At 41.3% G+C, this 15948-nt stretch overlaps 1 protein-coding gene across 2 annotated transcripts; it reads left to right on the plus strand.

The window, feature by feature from the left end:
• The first annotated feature begins 1035 nt into the window (after window positions 1-1035).
• Window positions 1036-15492, plus strand: LOC101463565 (malate dehydrogenase, cytoplasmic). Of its 2 annotated transcripts, none has more exons than XM_004562177.6 (9): window positions 1036-1268; window positions 8840-8938; window positions 10268-10364; window positions 11705-11880; window positions 12706-12828; window positions 13474-13650; window positions 13734-13847; window positions 14091-14180; window positions 15060-15492. In XM_004562177.6, the coding sequence occupies exons 1-9, from the start codon at window positions 1215-1217 to the stop codon at window positions 15180-15182; spliced, it is 1053 nt and encodes a 350-aa protein (XP_004562234.1). In that variant the 5' UTR covers window positions 1036-1214; the 3' UTR covers window positions 15183-15492. The 2 variants fall into 2 exon arrangements, with proteins under 2 accessions (XP_004562234.1, XP_004562235.1); XM_004562178.4 differs by lacking the exon at window positions 1036-1268 and adding an exon at window positions 7670-7822.
• Window positions 15493-15948: the final 456 nt, after the last annotated feature.

The following is a 15948-nucleotide window of genomic DNA, read 5'->3' on the forward strand; positions in this document are numbered from 1 at the left end:
AAGTAATGATGGACTGTCATTTCTTTACTTAGCTGATTGGTTCTTGCCATGATATGAATTCTAACAGTTGTCAAATAGGGCTGTCAGCTCTGTACCAGCCTGACTTCTGCACAACACAACTGATCGTCCCAACCTCATTAAGAAGGCAAGAAATTCCACAAGTGAACCCTGATAAGGCACAGCTGTGAAGTGAAAACCATTTCAGGTGACTACATCATGAAGCTCAGTGAGAGGAGGCCAAAGGTTTGCGGCGCTGTCAACACAGCAATATATTTAGAGTTATTTATCTTTTTTTTTTCTTTGCTACATAATTCCATATATCTTGCTTCATATATTTGACATCTTCAGTATGTATCTACAATGTAGAAAGAAGTGAAAATAAAGAAAAAACATTAAATGAGAAGGTGTGTCCAAACTTATATTTCACCTTAGTCTCCTTAAAATGTAAATATACTTTAGGTTCCATCTTCCCATTTGAACATTTATCATCAAAAGAGTAGTTAAATCAATTAATCACGAAACAATAGCTTGATTATTACATGATCAAATATAATTGTGGCCAACTTTCTTGTACCCGAACTCCCCTAACCTCAAAACAGTTTATTTGAACATTGTGAGTTTTTCTGTCTTTAAATCGAGCCCTGTCTGAATGTCTTTGCACATCTCTGTATCAACACCTGCATTACTATTGCCCCTTGCTTTCCTTCCAAGACAGCGTTGATTCTGCAGCAGTCCTCATGTGACCTGAAAAACATACATTTTGGGTTGGAGCAGCCATGATATCCCGTTCCCCTGCAGTGACGTCACCTACTACAGATATTCTTATTAGAAAAGCACTACTATATTACGCCCATTATGACGATTAATTTACACCTATGGTTGCAGAGGAAAAGCTTTAGCGGTTTGGTCAGAGGCTATTTGCGTCCTCAAAATCTCATTAAGGGACTAGACGGACTGCAGCAATCGTGTGTGTTTGTGTGTTAATGTGTGTGTATAGGTAGAGAGTGGAGGTGTGACTCGGGCATACGAGAAACAAGAAGCCGTGAATGTGACTGCACCGCGGGTACAGTCGCTTTTGGTGTCGCGGTGGGATCCTCGCCTGCCGTATTCTCTTTCTGAGGGTGTCTGTGTGTCTTTCTCTCGTTACTGAGGCGCCATTTCTGCTTCAGAGGACGTCTGTTTTTAGTAGAAGACAACTAAACACCAGCGGCACCATGTTAACGCTGCTGACTTCCATGTATCTGGTGATGCGGACCGTTTCATCGCGGGTGAGTGGAAATCAGCATCAGCAAAGCATAGGATGTTAGTTTTACCACCTTGGGGACGGAGCTGACGACGCGTCCTTGAACGCATCATTAAAGTCAAACTTGACCGATGCAAACGGTCACTATTCACTTTAGCTTTCGAACTAATTGATATTAATAATTCATGTCTGCGTTAGACAGGTGCATGCCATTGTCGTTTGTTCTAACTGTTGTAGTAAACCGATGGTTAACTCATACAGCCCTATGTTGTGTTTCACCTGGGCCTTTTGCGTTTAACTACTGGTATGAAACTGGCTACCGGAAAACCTATGCTACATTCATGTGAATGAAGAAACTCAGCAGGTTGCGTCTTTCTCTCACCCCGTTGTCATTGATTTGACAACAGCCGTCGCCTTCACACTTAGCAGCTTTGGTAAAGCTTACACTGACAACCAAACTAAAATAAGCAAACCAACTTCCGCAGGGTTTCTTCAAAATAAAAGAAAAAGCCCTCCGATTTTTGTTTGTTTTTTTTAACTCAAGCATGAAGATACACCCTTGGCACGGCAGAAAGTACAATAGTAAATATATTATGATAATGTCCAAATTAAAACTATGATAAAACATGTTGTTGTTTTTTAAGTAAAATTGAAAAGAATAATTACACAGAGTAAACTTAAAACATTTGAATGAATAATAAATCAACACCCTAAACCTTCGCTCTGCATGAAAAATGAACACACAAAAAAATTCCCTGGCTTGCTGGAGTCTCTCCCAGCTCATACAGGAACCCATGTACAGTGCACCTAAGAAAAACACCCTTAAAACTATATAAACAGAATAAAAGGACATAAATCGTGTAACATAGATGTTTTGTCTGCCAATGAAGGCTTAGCAAATATTATACACTTTCCATCCTTTTATTTTGAAGGCCATACACCGGTGGTTGTTCCCGCTGCTTTGATGCAGTACACCACGCTGCAGATTATCAGCACCGCGGTCAGTTCCCGCCCAGCTACCGCCAACACAGACCTGTTTCGGGAAAGTTTAACTGGGCCCACACAAATCCAACATGGCTGAGCTGAATGATATGCAGAAGAATTCTGACTGTAACTGAAAAACTCACTTGGTCCTCTGTTTTTTTCTCCTAGAACAGACCCTGCATTCCTTCACTTCCCTCCCTTCAGTTATCAGTTGCTAAAATACACTACACAGCCAAAAAATGTGTGATGGCTGAATATGAAAATGTGCCGCTACAGCCTTGACTCTCCCATTCAGGCTTTCTGCATCAGAAGTCCCTGATTATGATTGACACCCATTTAAAGCCAAAAAAACCACTCTCTTTAAAAACATACCTTACCACTATATCCTATATTTATCAGTGTAACTATCAGTATAACTGTGGTTAAATATTTTTAAAAGGCTACATTTTGTTGTTAAATTTGGATTTCTTTTATAGGTTAAGCTTCAATGAGCAATGGGAAAGGATGCATAGAGAAAGTACATTAAAAAGAAAGAAGTTTTGGCATCATTGGATAGTTAGAGTGGAAAGAGGGCAGAGGAATGACTTGCGAAAAACAGGGGACTCACAGCTTGAAGTTATTTTATTTTCCCCATGTGAAATGCATTCTAACTGCTAAGCTATCAGGTCACTTCAGCCTCCTGACTCTTGTTTGTGACCTTGGTTGTGCCACAACACAACAGCAGATTAGATAGCTCAGCTCAGTGCAACTTTACCCCCTGCTAGGTTGACTGGCAACTTAACAAGATAGCAGCTGATCATGTTAGCTTCCTGTAGTGCATGAAGTGAACTCACCAAAAGTAACTGTTCACTTTGGGCCCTGACTTGAAAGCAATCAAAATAATTCACACCTTACTGTAAAACTGACTGACTTTTTCAGATTGACTTTTTCTACTATCTACATCAGGGGCGACGTTTTGAGGAAAACATATTGCTGCTTAGAGTTTGAAATGAAATCTTTAGAGTTTTAGATGCTTTAAAGGGGATACAAATCAACTGAAACAAAAGTCTCAAAGGCAAAGACTTGTGGTAAATAAAATAAAGCCTACATGATGTTATAGGGGTCTTGGAGTGGGAAAAAAAAATCCCAGAGGAAACACTTAACAGGATTTCAGGGATTCTTGAGGAGGTTAGTAAGGGAGCCTCATGAGTTCTGATGAGCCTGAAAAGCCTGGTCTTTTAAAAATACACAGGTTCCAAGTACTTAGATGTAGAATAAATGTGCTTGGTGTGAATAGTCAGAGATGCATTTACTATTTATAATATTGTTGGTAGCCAAAAGGTGTCATCTACTATGCTTCTGACTTACAGAGAGAATGAGAAATACTTTATCTCATAGTTGAAAAATTATTTTGTTTTTATTTTTTATTTTTGTAATTATAAAATAATAATAATAATAATAAGTAAACATGAAATCATTGAAATGACTCCATTATTCATATCCAATTCTGAGCTTGAAAGTACTATAAAAAATTAATTCGGAAGTATAAACCTGTATTACACCAATCCCTGTGCAATAACACCTGCTTGCTGGCCTGATTTGATTTTTATTGTTTTTCAACAAAAATAATAATAATAAAAGAAATGAAAAGACTGTTACAAATTTGAATTCTAAAATGCAAACTATAAGAAATTCTGACACCTCACACAGTCGCAAAATGTTCACTCATTAACGGGAAAAGAAAACGGTTTGACATTAATCTATAAACACTTAATGTCATGTAATGCATGATGACCTTCATCTTGAATTTAATGGAAAAAAATCATCAAGTCCTTTGAGGAAGTTCCAGAAGTACTTTCCATGGATGATAAGGGTCCAAAAGGCTTGGTTCATGTAAAAGGCTCACTGATACAATGAAGAGATTCTGTACACTTGAGGTTGATCCTGCTACTGCTATCAGCAGTTAAATCATCAATAAACACTAGTGACTCACTTAAACTCTTAACCACACAAGCAATCTCTACCTCCACCATGTTTTAGGACTCTAAGAACTTTCATCACAAACTCAATGGGTACAACAATAGAGGTCGACTTCAAGCATATAGCACAAGTCACCATCAAGTGTGGGATCTACCAAGGAGATGCGCTGTTCCCACTGCTGTTCTGCATAGGCAACATTGCAGACATCGAAGACAGCTACAAGTACATGGGAATCCCACAGGCAAATGGGAACTACGCAGAGGCCGCTAGGAAAGCCGCAACCACTAAGTTCCTGCAGAGGGTCAGGCAAGTCCTGAGGAGTGAGCTGAAGGAAGAGAACAAGATCTGGGCTATAACACCCACGCCCTGCCCACGATCAGGTACCCTGCTGCAATAATAAGTTGGCCAAAGGAGAAGATAGAAGCCACTGACATCAATACAATGAAGCTCCTGACCATGCATGGAGGGTTTCATCCCAAGTCCAGCACCCTGAAACTGTACGCTTAGCGGAAGGAAGGAGGCCGGGGACTAGTGAGTGTCAGTACCACAGTCGAAGATGAGACAACAAACATCCTCGGTTATATCAGGAAGATGGCCCCAACTAGAGCAGGGCGATATGGCCAAAAATATTTATCACGATATATATTTGAAAATTTGCGATAACGATATAACCGACGATATAATTGATGCGAGACAAAATACAACTCCACAACATTACTAGCGCAAAAAGACAACCTTCCATTTATTTTCACTTAAACAAGAAGCTGGTTTTTATGTACATTAAAGCTTTATAAAAATGTAACAGTGCAAATGCAAATTCCTTGCTGAAAGTTTAACCAAAAGGCATTTCCAGTAGAAATGGGCTGACATATCCTGAGCATAACCATGTATAATATCCACTGAAGTTAAAAAGAGGTGCTTTGCAACATTAAACTGCAGTGTGCAGTACGCATTTTTCGGACCATAAGGTGCACGGGATTATAAGGCACATTAAGCGAAACAAAGCAGTCAGATAAATCAAACTTTATTAAACTCATTCTTCTTGCTTCCTCCACTTCTGAACCATTGATTCATTAATGTTGAATTCTCTGGCAGCTGCTCTATTCCCATGTTGCTGCAGTATATTAATGACTAACCTCGTATTGTGGATGGATTATCTCAGTTGTTCTCCTGACTGAAGTTTGGTCCGTTTACAGCATCCTGCCATGCGATTGCATTTGTCTCTAACCATGAAGAACCTTCACGTTAACTTTTATAAATGGAAAAGTGTTAGTGTTCGTCCTCCAGCTTCACTGTTTATGTTATGCTAACATAGCTGTGTCGCTAGCGATCACGTAGCACATCATTATATACCAGCTAGCCCAACTTCAGTAACCCTACAAATGTCACTGCTGTTTAGTTTCCTGTCTTCATTTATGTTGGAAGTGATAGCAGAGCTGTACGTTTGATTTTTTTCAGAAATCTCTCAGTCAGAACATGCTATATCATGCTTAGGTAACTAGCGAAACTAGCGAGCTAACTTCCGCTAGCTTCCTGCTAACTTCTAACTCCGTTAAATGTAATAGCTTTTGTTTTCATGGATGCCTGGAAGTTAAACTTTATAGTTACACCTGGTAAAGCAGCAATGCTGATCGTTTTATTAAAGATGAAAGAATTTAGACAGTTTTTAACTCTAAGTGATGCTGCAGTGTTGTTTGACCTGAAGTATACGGAGTTTAGGACCCAGATTACTCCCAGATTTAAGAGCATCTTAGTCCGACAAATATGACAATAACGACGGCCGCTTGCATGTTCTGCAAAAAAATGTGCTTTGTTGTGTATCTGACGGACAAACACCAAACCAGTTCCACATCACGGAAGTTTCACCATTTTTATAAACCAATTCTGGTCCATCTGTTTCACTCAACAATCGGCCATGTGCGTATGAAAACAAAGGCACTGCGCATGCGCGTTTTACTCCCATTCTATCGCGATATTTCATTTTCCTATGTTGCCTAACATTATACCGGTATTACCGTGAACGGTATAATATGGCCCAGCCCTAGCCCCAACTAACCAGGTTCAATGAATACCTGAGGCAGCAGCAACCCAAGAAAGCAGAGCAAGAGGAGGAACCATCATGGACGGACAAGCCCTCTGCACGGTATGTACCACTGGCAGATAGAGGAAGTGGCTGACATCTAGAAATCCTACCAGCAGGCTGACAAAGCTGGATTGAAAGACAGCACAGAGGCTCTAATCATGGAAGCACATGAACAAGCTCTAAGTACAAGATCCTTAGAGGCTGGGGTCTATCACAACCAAGCAAGGCCCCAGATGAAGGCTGTGTAAAGATGCTCCAGTACATCACAGCAGAGTGCAAGATTCTAGCAGGCAGGGCATACATGGAACGCCATAACCAAGTGGCCGGCATAGTGTGTGCCAAGCATGGCCTGGATGTCCGGAGGTCAAAATGGGAGACACCCCCTAGGGTGGTCGAGAATGACCGAGCTAAGGTCCTGTGGGACATCCAGATACAGATGGACATAAATAGTGATGGCTAACCAACCAGATATAGTAGTGGTGGACAAGCACAGGAAGACGGCCGTAGTGATAGACGTAGCAATACCGAATGACAGCAACATCAGGAAGAAGGAACACAAGAAGCTGGAAAAGTACCGAGGGCTCAGAGAAGAGCTCGAGAAGGTGTGGAGGGTGAAGGTAACAGTGGTCCCTGTGGTAATCAGAGCACAAGGTGCAGTGACCCTGAAGCTAGGTGAGTGGCTCCAATAGATCCCAGGAACAACATCTGAGATCTCTGTCCAGAAGAGCGCAGTCCTGGGAACAGCAAAGATACTGTGCAGGACCCTCAAGCTGCCAGCTCTGGTAGAGGACCCAGCTTGAAGAATAAAGACTGCCTGCAGGAGCAAGAGGGGAATTTATGTGTGTGTGTGTGTGTGTGTGTGTGTGTGTGTGTGTGTGTGTGTGTGTGTGTGTGTGTGTGTGTGTGTGTTTCACCTCAGTTCTGTGAATACTTAATTGACAATTAAAGTGTTCTAAGAATTTTAAGGGAATTCATCCACTTCTTGATATATTTCGGTAGTTTCAGTAGCCAGAAAGGTTTATGGGGTTCCATTCATTGGGTCAGTGTTGAGTCCCCATATTCCCAGTGTTATTATGTTATTCCATTGGTGTTTTCGTTTTTTAGATTGCTCATTCTTAAAACGTTCCATAGAGAGGGCCTTAAACATACTTCTGTAAGTGTAAATAATGCCGTTCTTGAGTTTCAAAGCTGTCATTTTGCGAAACAAATGATGTTCCGCTGCCGACCACAAGATGTCGACAACATACAGTTTATAGATGCTCTGTTAAAAAGGACGCTTTTCAGAAAACCATCCACCATATTCAGCACAAAGGGGCGCGGTTTCACCAGAGTGATGCATTGTGGGAGAATGGGTTCTTTTCTGTATTCTCGGCTGTGTCAAAACATCTGACTTAATATTGAAAAGGACTACAAATCCCATGGTGAGTGTGAAGAGTCGGTTCGCCGCCTGACTTGCAACACAAGGCTAGAGGTGACCCCGCAGTCCAGTCCGACTCTGACAGGGGGAATCAGGCACCGCACAGCAAACCTATCTGCATTCGCTAGTTAAAATGGTAAGCTGGAATATTTTGACCTCGTTGGCTGATAGTAACTATGTAAACTAGACGTCGAATATCATAATACCGTTTCTCTTGGTTAAAAAAACGGTTTATTTAATGATGCACTAATCGTTAACATTGACAAGAAGGCGGCAGAGTAATTGTTTCATCTCACTTCATGCTGATGGTGTTACGAGTTTTTAATAAAGGTTATCTTTGTGTTGTACGAGACCCAAGGGCAAAGCAGACACGCGCAGGCTGTGGCGCAGGAAGGAGATGCGTTATCGAAAATACGGAAGATGTAATACAGCAACGGTCTGTTGCGGGTTAGTGCACCGCTGTACTGTTTAACAGTCGCTGGTTCACTGTACATCAAAACCTCCATTTTAATATGAAGGAGAGGCGGTGGCGTGGCATCGGCCTCAAATTACATCAGCGGCCTTTTCTTTCAATCTGTTGGCGTAACCAATCACAACAGGAGCTCCATCAGATTGAAATCTCTCTTACAAACCGCCCAGTTAGAAATAATGCAAGGCGGGCTCTGAACATACTTGTGTGCAGTTTATTTTGTGTTTAAAATGCACGTTAACCCTGTATGCAATTCGCCCATTTCATTGATTATTTCTCATTAAAGTGAGTGCGAAGTCATACAAGCATGAAAGGAATTCCTTCCATGCTTGTATATACTTAAGTATGTCTGTCCACTGCTTGATGAATTTCATGCATGGACAATGAGACGGAGATACCAAGTGCTCACAGAAAATAAACAATAATTTTGCTACTCTTGCTATTATGCAAGAATATTAGATCATTCTGTTTGTCCTAATTTTCAAACGGGCTTTGTTGTGAAGTTTTGTCTATGAGGAAGACATCACTGTCCTCAATGTAAAGATTTAGTTTGTTATGCATATGTGCTTTTCAACTAGAAAGAAAAGTCACAGCCAGTGAGCCAACAATGATAGTTACTGCTCCTTCATTTCCTGCCTCAGTTGTTTAACTGGGTCAGTGACACTAATGTTTTTGTCTACGCAGGCTGAACCAATCCGTGTTCTGGTGACCGGCGCTGCTGGCCAGATTGCCTACTCCCTGCTGTACAGCATCGCCAAGGGAGATGTGTTCGGGAAGGACCAGGTGAGATTCATTCTGAGCTTTGATTACATAATGTTCAGAAGCAGCAGAGTCCCCTTCTCTCAGATCCCGATCTCTGACTGGGACTGTTATATGATGGAATTAGCATGAGTAATGAACATGCCTTGTTAATGGAGTTCTGATCTGTGAGAGAGTGTAGGGAAAAAGGAGAAGTGAACAAAGTTTTCAAATAAAAGGCCTCTTTATGAACAAGTAGTCTCTGTGAGCCTAAAGCTCAGGCTGCTCTAAACGCTCTTTCGCTGACATGGACATCTCATGTACACAGTGCTGCCTGTAAGCACAAAAGCCCCTCCCACTTGCTGTTCACTCTTATGTTTGATGAGTGCAGCCGTTTGAAGAAAGTTGACTTAAAGGGAGTGTGGTCTCTAAGTGGGAGGGGCTAAAACAGCTTGTTTTAGAAGATGAAGCCAATGTAAGAGTATTAAACTCGTAATCATGCAAAGGTATGCTATTAGAATAAAATAACAGAGCTTTAATAACTCATGGATTTAGGAAGGCATTGGAGAAAAGCATGGGAAAACTCCCACACTTGTGAAGGTTTGGAAGAACAAGTTTTAGGAACAACAGGTTCTACTTTAGTGATTGCATCTGAAACCTGATTCCATGCCAATATTGCAGTTTAAAACATGACCTTAATGAGTCACTCCATGTGGGAGGTGACACCGGGAAATGCATCGAAAGGTCTTTGTACGAGGTGTAGAAAGGAGCTAATCTGTCCCAAATCCTTTCACTTTCATGCTATATTCACCTTACAAAAAAATAATAATCTTGCTTCTACTGAAACATGCTGCACTGAGTGTTTTGCACATTTTTCCCGACATTTATAAAATGAGCTCTGCATAACCTTATCAAAGCATTATTAAGTGACTTAAGTTTTCTTGCTTTTGTCTGCCAGGATACTGGACAGCACAGGAAGTTTGGATAACTGACTGATCCTGTCCGTTCAAGATAGCATTTTCACTAGAAAGAGCTTACACGTTAGAGGACATGCTAGAAATAGCCAGTGTTAGCCAGACGAAAGACAAAGTACGAAATAATTCTGTAGATGCCCGGCTGATGTTAACCATGCGATTTCCCCAAGTATCTATCTGTCCCTGGATTTAGCCACTAGCAAAATCTAATTTTAAGCCACATCAGTGTTTTTCGTGGATACACCCTGTTTTGCTTACAAATAAATCAGTCAAAAGTTTTTGGGTTTTTTGTTTGTTTTATATCACTTACAATAAAGTGTTTGGTTTGAACTTGTGTGATGCACATTGAACACCATAATTCAAGTTGTCTTACTGTAATGTCACCATGTTGTGTTCTCAGCCAATCATCTTGATCCTCCTGGACATCCCCCCCATGCTGCCAGTGCTTGATGGAGTCGTCATGGAGCTGCAGGACTGCGCCCTCCCCATTCTGAAGGGTAAGCCCACACCGTGTGTCTGTGCATGGCAAGAATTCATGGTGAATCTTCTCAATCAGTTGGATCTAAACTAGCCTTTTAACTACAAAAATAACTGCTTGTTTATTTTCTGGAATCTTAAAAGGTGTTGCCTGCCTTTTGAAGATGTTGACAAATATTCTGCAGAGCTTTTGCTAATTATTTTGAATCAGAAACCACTCTATTATGTTAGCATGCAATACATTGTTCAAAAGCTGTTTATTGCTCATTTTAAGCTCAAGTGGATAGAAGGATGGAGATTTTAAGAAGTCAGCGGCCAGATGCAGCCACAGACGCTTGTTGTGCTCCATCTGGAATGCAGTACACAGTGTGTGTGTGTGTGTGTGTGTGTGTGTGTGTGTGTGTGTGTGTGTGTGTGTGTGTGTGTGTGTGTGTGTGTGTGTGTGTGTGTGTGTGTGTGTGTGTGTGTGTGCCCTTCATAAACTGTGGGCAGAAGCCTTCTCTGTCTACTGCTGCTGCTCTTTGGAGGAGTGTCTAAAGTACAGTTTCTGGTTGGCTGCTGGTTCAGGCACCACAGCAGCCAATCAGAGCAGTGGTGGGACAAATATGAATGGAGTAGAGATGAACCCCGACTGAAGTCCAGGCTGATACCAGCCAGCTTACGTCTAACATCAGACATCAAGCACATCTTATCAGCAAAAGCAGAATCAGCCAGGGCTGCAGATATTCATGTGGACTCAGTCGCTCAGTAACAATGAGCTTTTATTACAGTAAAAATTGTGAGAAGGTTAATGTGACCCTATCGAGGACTATCTTCACTTGGGAAATGATCATTTTTTATAAATTATCACACTGATTTTGCCATTAAAAAATAAATACTACTGTCCAAAGTTTGTACACAACTAAGAACAAAAAAAATCGCATAGTAGGCATGCCAATCAGCTATACCCTACGTATCTTTGAGATGCCAAGCTTCTGTAACTTTCATTAAAGTAGTCGCTATTTTTAGTCAGAACTTACAAAGTTATGCGCAAAGTTACGCTTGCAGGGAGTAACTGGGTACACTGGGTACTGATGCTGGTTTTAAAAATCAGTGTGTGTCTTATCAGTCCATGCATTTACTTTTTCTTATCATTACGTTCCTGCAGGGGCCCCTTTGTTCAGATAGCTCATGGTGTAGTGTAGTGATAAACACAGAAAGAAAATCTCCTGACAGGATTGTGCTTGGGGTTTGCAGACTAAAACAACTGTGTGCAACTGACAAATAAAGGCTCTCTCTCATCTCGCTCATCAAAATGTTGTCAAAATATTGGAATATTTAAGTCCCAATTGCGACAGCTAACGTGCTTCGTCTCCAACAGAGGTCATCCCCACTGACAAGGTAGAAGTGGCTTTCAAGGACATTGATGCCGCCATTTTGGTGGGTTCAATGCCCAGGAAGGAGGGCATGGAGAGGAAGGACCTGCTCAAGGCCAACGTGGCCATCTTCAAGACGCAAGGAGCTGCTCTGGACAAGTATGCGAAGAAGACTGTCAAGGTGACCCCTCGACTTTCACTATACCCATATTTACGTTCATTCCATTCGCTTTTTTTGGGGGGGGGGAATATTATTATATTAGTATAATATTATTTTCAGATATTTTGTTGAAAATCTGTGACTTAATAAGCCAGTTGCAGCTGATGAACACAGGAAGTGAAAGTGCTTATCCAGAAAACGTCTTTTGCATGTCAAAACCATCTGTTTGTCTGCTGGACGTCACACAGCAGCGTCATGCTGCTGCATAAAAGAACTGCAGGTCTCCAAAGGTTCCAAGTGTGTTTTGTTGAACTTGCATTTTGTACTGTGCCTAATCTTAAAATCTCTAATTCAGTGAGGATTAGTCCCGAGTACTTTATCTTCAAAAATCTTTCTTTTTCATGCCAGAGTTCTGTTTACAAAGGGGAGAAGAATATTTGTGTTTTAAGTCCTTTTTGTCAAGAGAGCTAAATTTATTTGTGTGATTCATTTCTGAGTTTGTTTATGCAACAGAGCGCCGTGGGCCATAACAACCTGCCCTGCTGACTTTTAACAGAGCAGCTACAAACTCGGGTCACTACCAGCGTAGAGCTAAATCGCTAGTGCCGTTCTTTACTGTAAACGTTTACGTTTTTGATTACTCCATTAGTTTAAAAGTTTAAATTTTTTTTTTTTTTAATAAATGTGTATTTTCAGGATAACAGAAGATTTGAGCATCTTCTAAATTCTGCTCACCCTGTGACTCTGTTTTGCCAGTTGTTCATTTGCTTTCTGCAGGCAAAGCAAATTCAGGAAGTTGTCTCAGACTCTGTGTCTGACAGATATGTTTGGATCTCACCCTGACAGGTTGTGGTGGTTGGAAACCCCGCAAACACCAACTGTCTGATCGCCTCCAAGTCTGCTCCATCCATCCCTAAAGAGAACTTCTCCTGCCTGACCCGACTGGACCACAACAGAGCCTGCTCCCAGGTACATGTGTTTACAATTTACTATTGTTTTGTTTACAATATACATTTGTATAATACAGGACAACCTGCTCACATCTCCAACCAGCTGTTGACCACACATCACTGAGGCAATTAAACACTCATCCTGCTGGGACAGTTTCTGTGAGAAACTCTTAAATCAAGCTGACGAGAGTTGTCATCATGAAATTATTTTGAATTGTGAACTATAGTAATGCATAAAATCCTATCTGACGTGACTGTAGTTCGTCTCTGCCCTAAATATGTCCGGACATGCTTTAAACTTGTTTTGTTTTTTGGAGTAAACCGTATTATAATATTGTGATGTACATTAAGATCTGAAACTGACATTTGTCTTTGCAAAGACAGCTGAACAATATCACGCACAAACAAGGGCCCAGAACGTTTAGTTGCACAAAGTGTTTTTTCAGGTGCTCAAACTTTCCTTTGGTTCGATTCTGTCAGATGGAAAAATACACTTAAGTTCCCCAGTAACAGTTTGTTTGGGGTTTTTTTGCTTATATTGATAAAAGATTTTATATCGAATAACCACTAACTGGAAAACGCACCATTAATTATAGTGTTGACATATCATGGTTACTATTTTAAAATACTACTTCTGTTTTTGTTGTTGTATTCTCTCCTGAAGGTGGCGATGCGCTGTGGCGTGTCCTCTGACCAAGTGAAGAACGTCATCATCTGGGGCAACCACTCCTCCACCCAGTACCCCGATGTCCACCACGCTAAGGTCAACCTCCAGGGAGCCGAGACGGAAGCCTACCAAGCCATCAAGGACGATGCCTGGCTCAGAGGAGACTTCATCTCTGTGAGTTATTGACTCCATGCCAAACATAACAAACAGACAGAAACTTTGTTCTAATGTGAAACCTTCTCCTCTTCATCCTGCAGACAGTGCAGCAGCGTGGTGCTGCTGTCATCAAGGCCAGGAAGCTGTCCAGTGCCATGTCTGCCGCCAAGGCCATCTGTGACCACATGAGGGACATCTGGTTTGGCACCAAGGAGGTCAGTGTGGATACAGAGATTAATCCCAGCTCAATTTTATTTTATTTTTTTAGTGTTTGACAATAATAAGAATCCCGATGGTCAGAAAGGTAAGTCCTCATCTTTAGACCTGTAAGATCACATCAAAAAAGCTTTTTCTTTTCTTTTTTTCCAGACAAGTTGCTGAGTTTGTAGTCTTTCTTTATACATTTCTGCTTACATGTTATTGATGCAAACTGATTGAAACTGTTACCTGTCTTCAAGGGTGAATTTGTCTCCATGGGTGTCTATGCTTCTGGAAACTCCTACAACATCCCAGAGGACCTGATCTATTCTTTCCCAGTCCAAATCAAGGTGAATACATGCTGGACCGTAAAATAGGTCCAGATTAGGAAGTGACTGTTCAAAATCTGTCCAGGTTCTTGTGTTGGGCTGGTTTATATACAGGCTACATACATCTGTCTACATAAACAGCTGCTGCAGATCATTCCCACACTGCTGCTGCTTTATGGTCCTTATGTGAAGCTAAATAAACAATGTTAGTGCTTGTAAATCTGTAGCAAACCGATTTGTCTTTTCAACAGCATGTCCACCTGCACTCTTCTGCCTCCATCGGTTCAGAAAATGAACATGGCCCAAACTCTTTAAGGTTGTTGAGGGTGTATTTCTTTTTGCCTGGGCATCAAGCAGTTTGTCAGCGTTAGCAAGTAAGCTGATGTTAGCTGATATCAGCTAAAAAGAAGAAAAAAAACATGCTGTAAATATTAAAGCCTGTCAAACAGCAGAATACTGCAGTGGACATCGACGGAACATTTGTCTCACTGAACGGATCTTTTGGTTTTCGTGATCAAACGTGATTCTGGCTCATGTTACCCAATGCTTAACCAAAATCAGATTAAAGTGGTTGGCTAGCTTGCCTAATTACTTAACAGCTGCAAAATGAACGTGTGCCCCTTATCACATTCATGTAAATTTAGTCAGCATTATAACTGGTACTTGTATATAAAGTGTATATACTCGTCTCCCAGATGATGTATAAGATACATTAGTGTCCAAAACTGTAGGTTAGTCACATGTAAGTCACTTCATGCTTTTAGTCGATGTTTGTCGCACAGTAACAATAACAGTGTAACAACAATGCTCTTTTGCTGACAGCCTTAGTTGAAGATGAGTTTGGACAAAATGCAATAAATCTCATAGCTCGACCATTGACTCTTCTCTCTCTATCCACAGAACAAGACCTGGAAAGTGGTCGATGGCCTTCCCATCAATGACTTCTCCCGAGCCAAGATGGACGCCACAGCGGCAGAGCTGGTGGAGGAGCGAGACACTGCCCTGGATTTCCTCTCCCAGTGACTGTCACGCGCCGGTGTCCAGAATTTAGTTCCCCCAAAGGCGCGCTGCTCTCGGCTCTGAGATTCCACCATAATAAACCGTCCAAGCTGGCGCCCGCGTGTCACCTCTGTGTGTATGTGTTTATGCGTGTGTGTGAGTGAGTGTGTGTCACTTGGCCACTTCAGGTTTTCAGAAAACCTGTTTAATGAACATAGCCTGGCCTCCTACATCTGCAAGACACTGAAAAATGTCTGTGGTGGTAGATAACACGCAGTAGCTGTCCAGAAACTGTAACGGAACATGTCACCAATAAAGCAAGAAACCGACCAAATCAGGCCTCAGTTGTGCTTCTTTCATGTTTAGGAGTCTCAGCAGTGGATACAATACAGGTTTTAAACTTTTCTTTAAAGACTGGGGTTAAACTATCATACCCACCTGGATCTGTTATAATAGATGGTCCACTGTCAGAATACAGTCTGAAAGACACATGAATGCAGTATAGGGGACATTATGTGCAGCACAACCTTTTAAAATATTATTGATATCTTTTCTATATCTCAATCTTGTAAATCAACTTGCAGTGATGTGTGGGAAATGAGCACCAATATTGGAAAGTTTTAGCCAGTGTCTACCTTATATGACACTATGTCATTATAAGGTAGACACTGCATAGTGTGGTGTTTTACCACTCTGAAAACCTCAGAAGGCAGAACAAAGCTCAACCCAGGTGGTGATGATACCTTTACTTTGTGATTTCTATTAAATCCTCCAGACAGTTGCAGTAAAA

Source organism: Maylandia zebra, linkage group LG6 (genome assembly GCF_041146795.1).
Source record: "Maylandia zebra isolate NMK-2024a linkage group LG6, Mzebra_GT3a, whole genome shotgun sequence".
Taxonomy (NCBI): domain Eukaryota; kingdom Metazoa; phylum Chordata; class Actinopteri; order Cichliformes; family Cichlidae; genus Maylandia; species Maylandia zebra.

What these genes read in the sequence shown, in the direction of transcription:
- LOC101463565 (XM_004562177.6), top strand. Translation starts at nt 1,215, where the DNA reads ATGTTAACGCTGCTGACTTCCATGTATCTGGTGATGCGGACCGTTTCA. An exon ending in TGCGGACCGTTTCATCGCGG is followed by an intron (nt 1,269 to 8,839) that starts GTGAGTGGAAAT and finishes TTGTCTACGCAG; the next exon opens with GCTGAACCAATCCGTGTTCT. An exon ending in ACAACAGAGCCTGCTCCCAG is followed by an intron (nt 12,829 to 13,473) that starts GTACATGTGTTT and finishes TCTCTCCTGAAG; the next exon opens with GTGGCGATGCGCTGTGGCGT.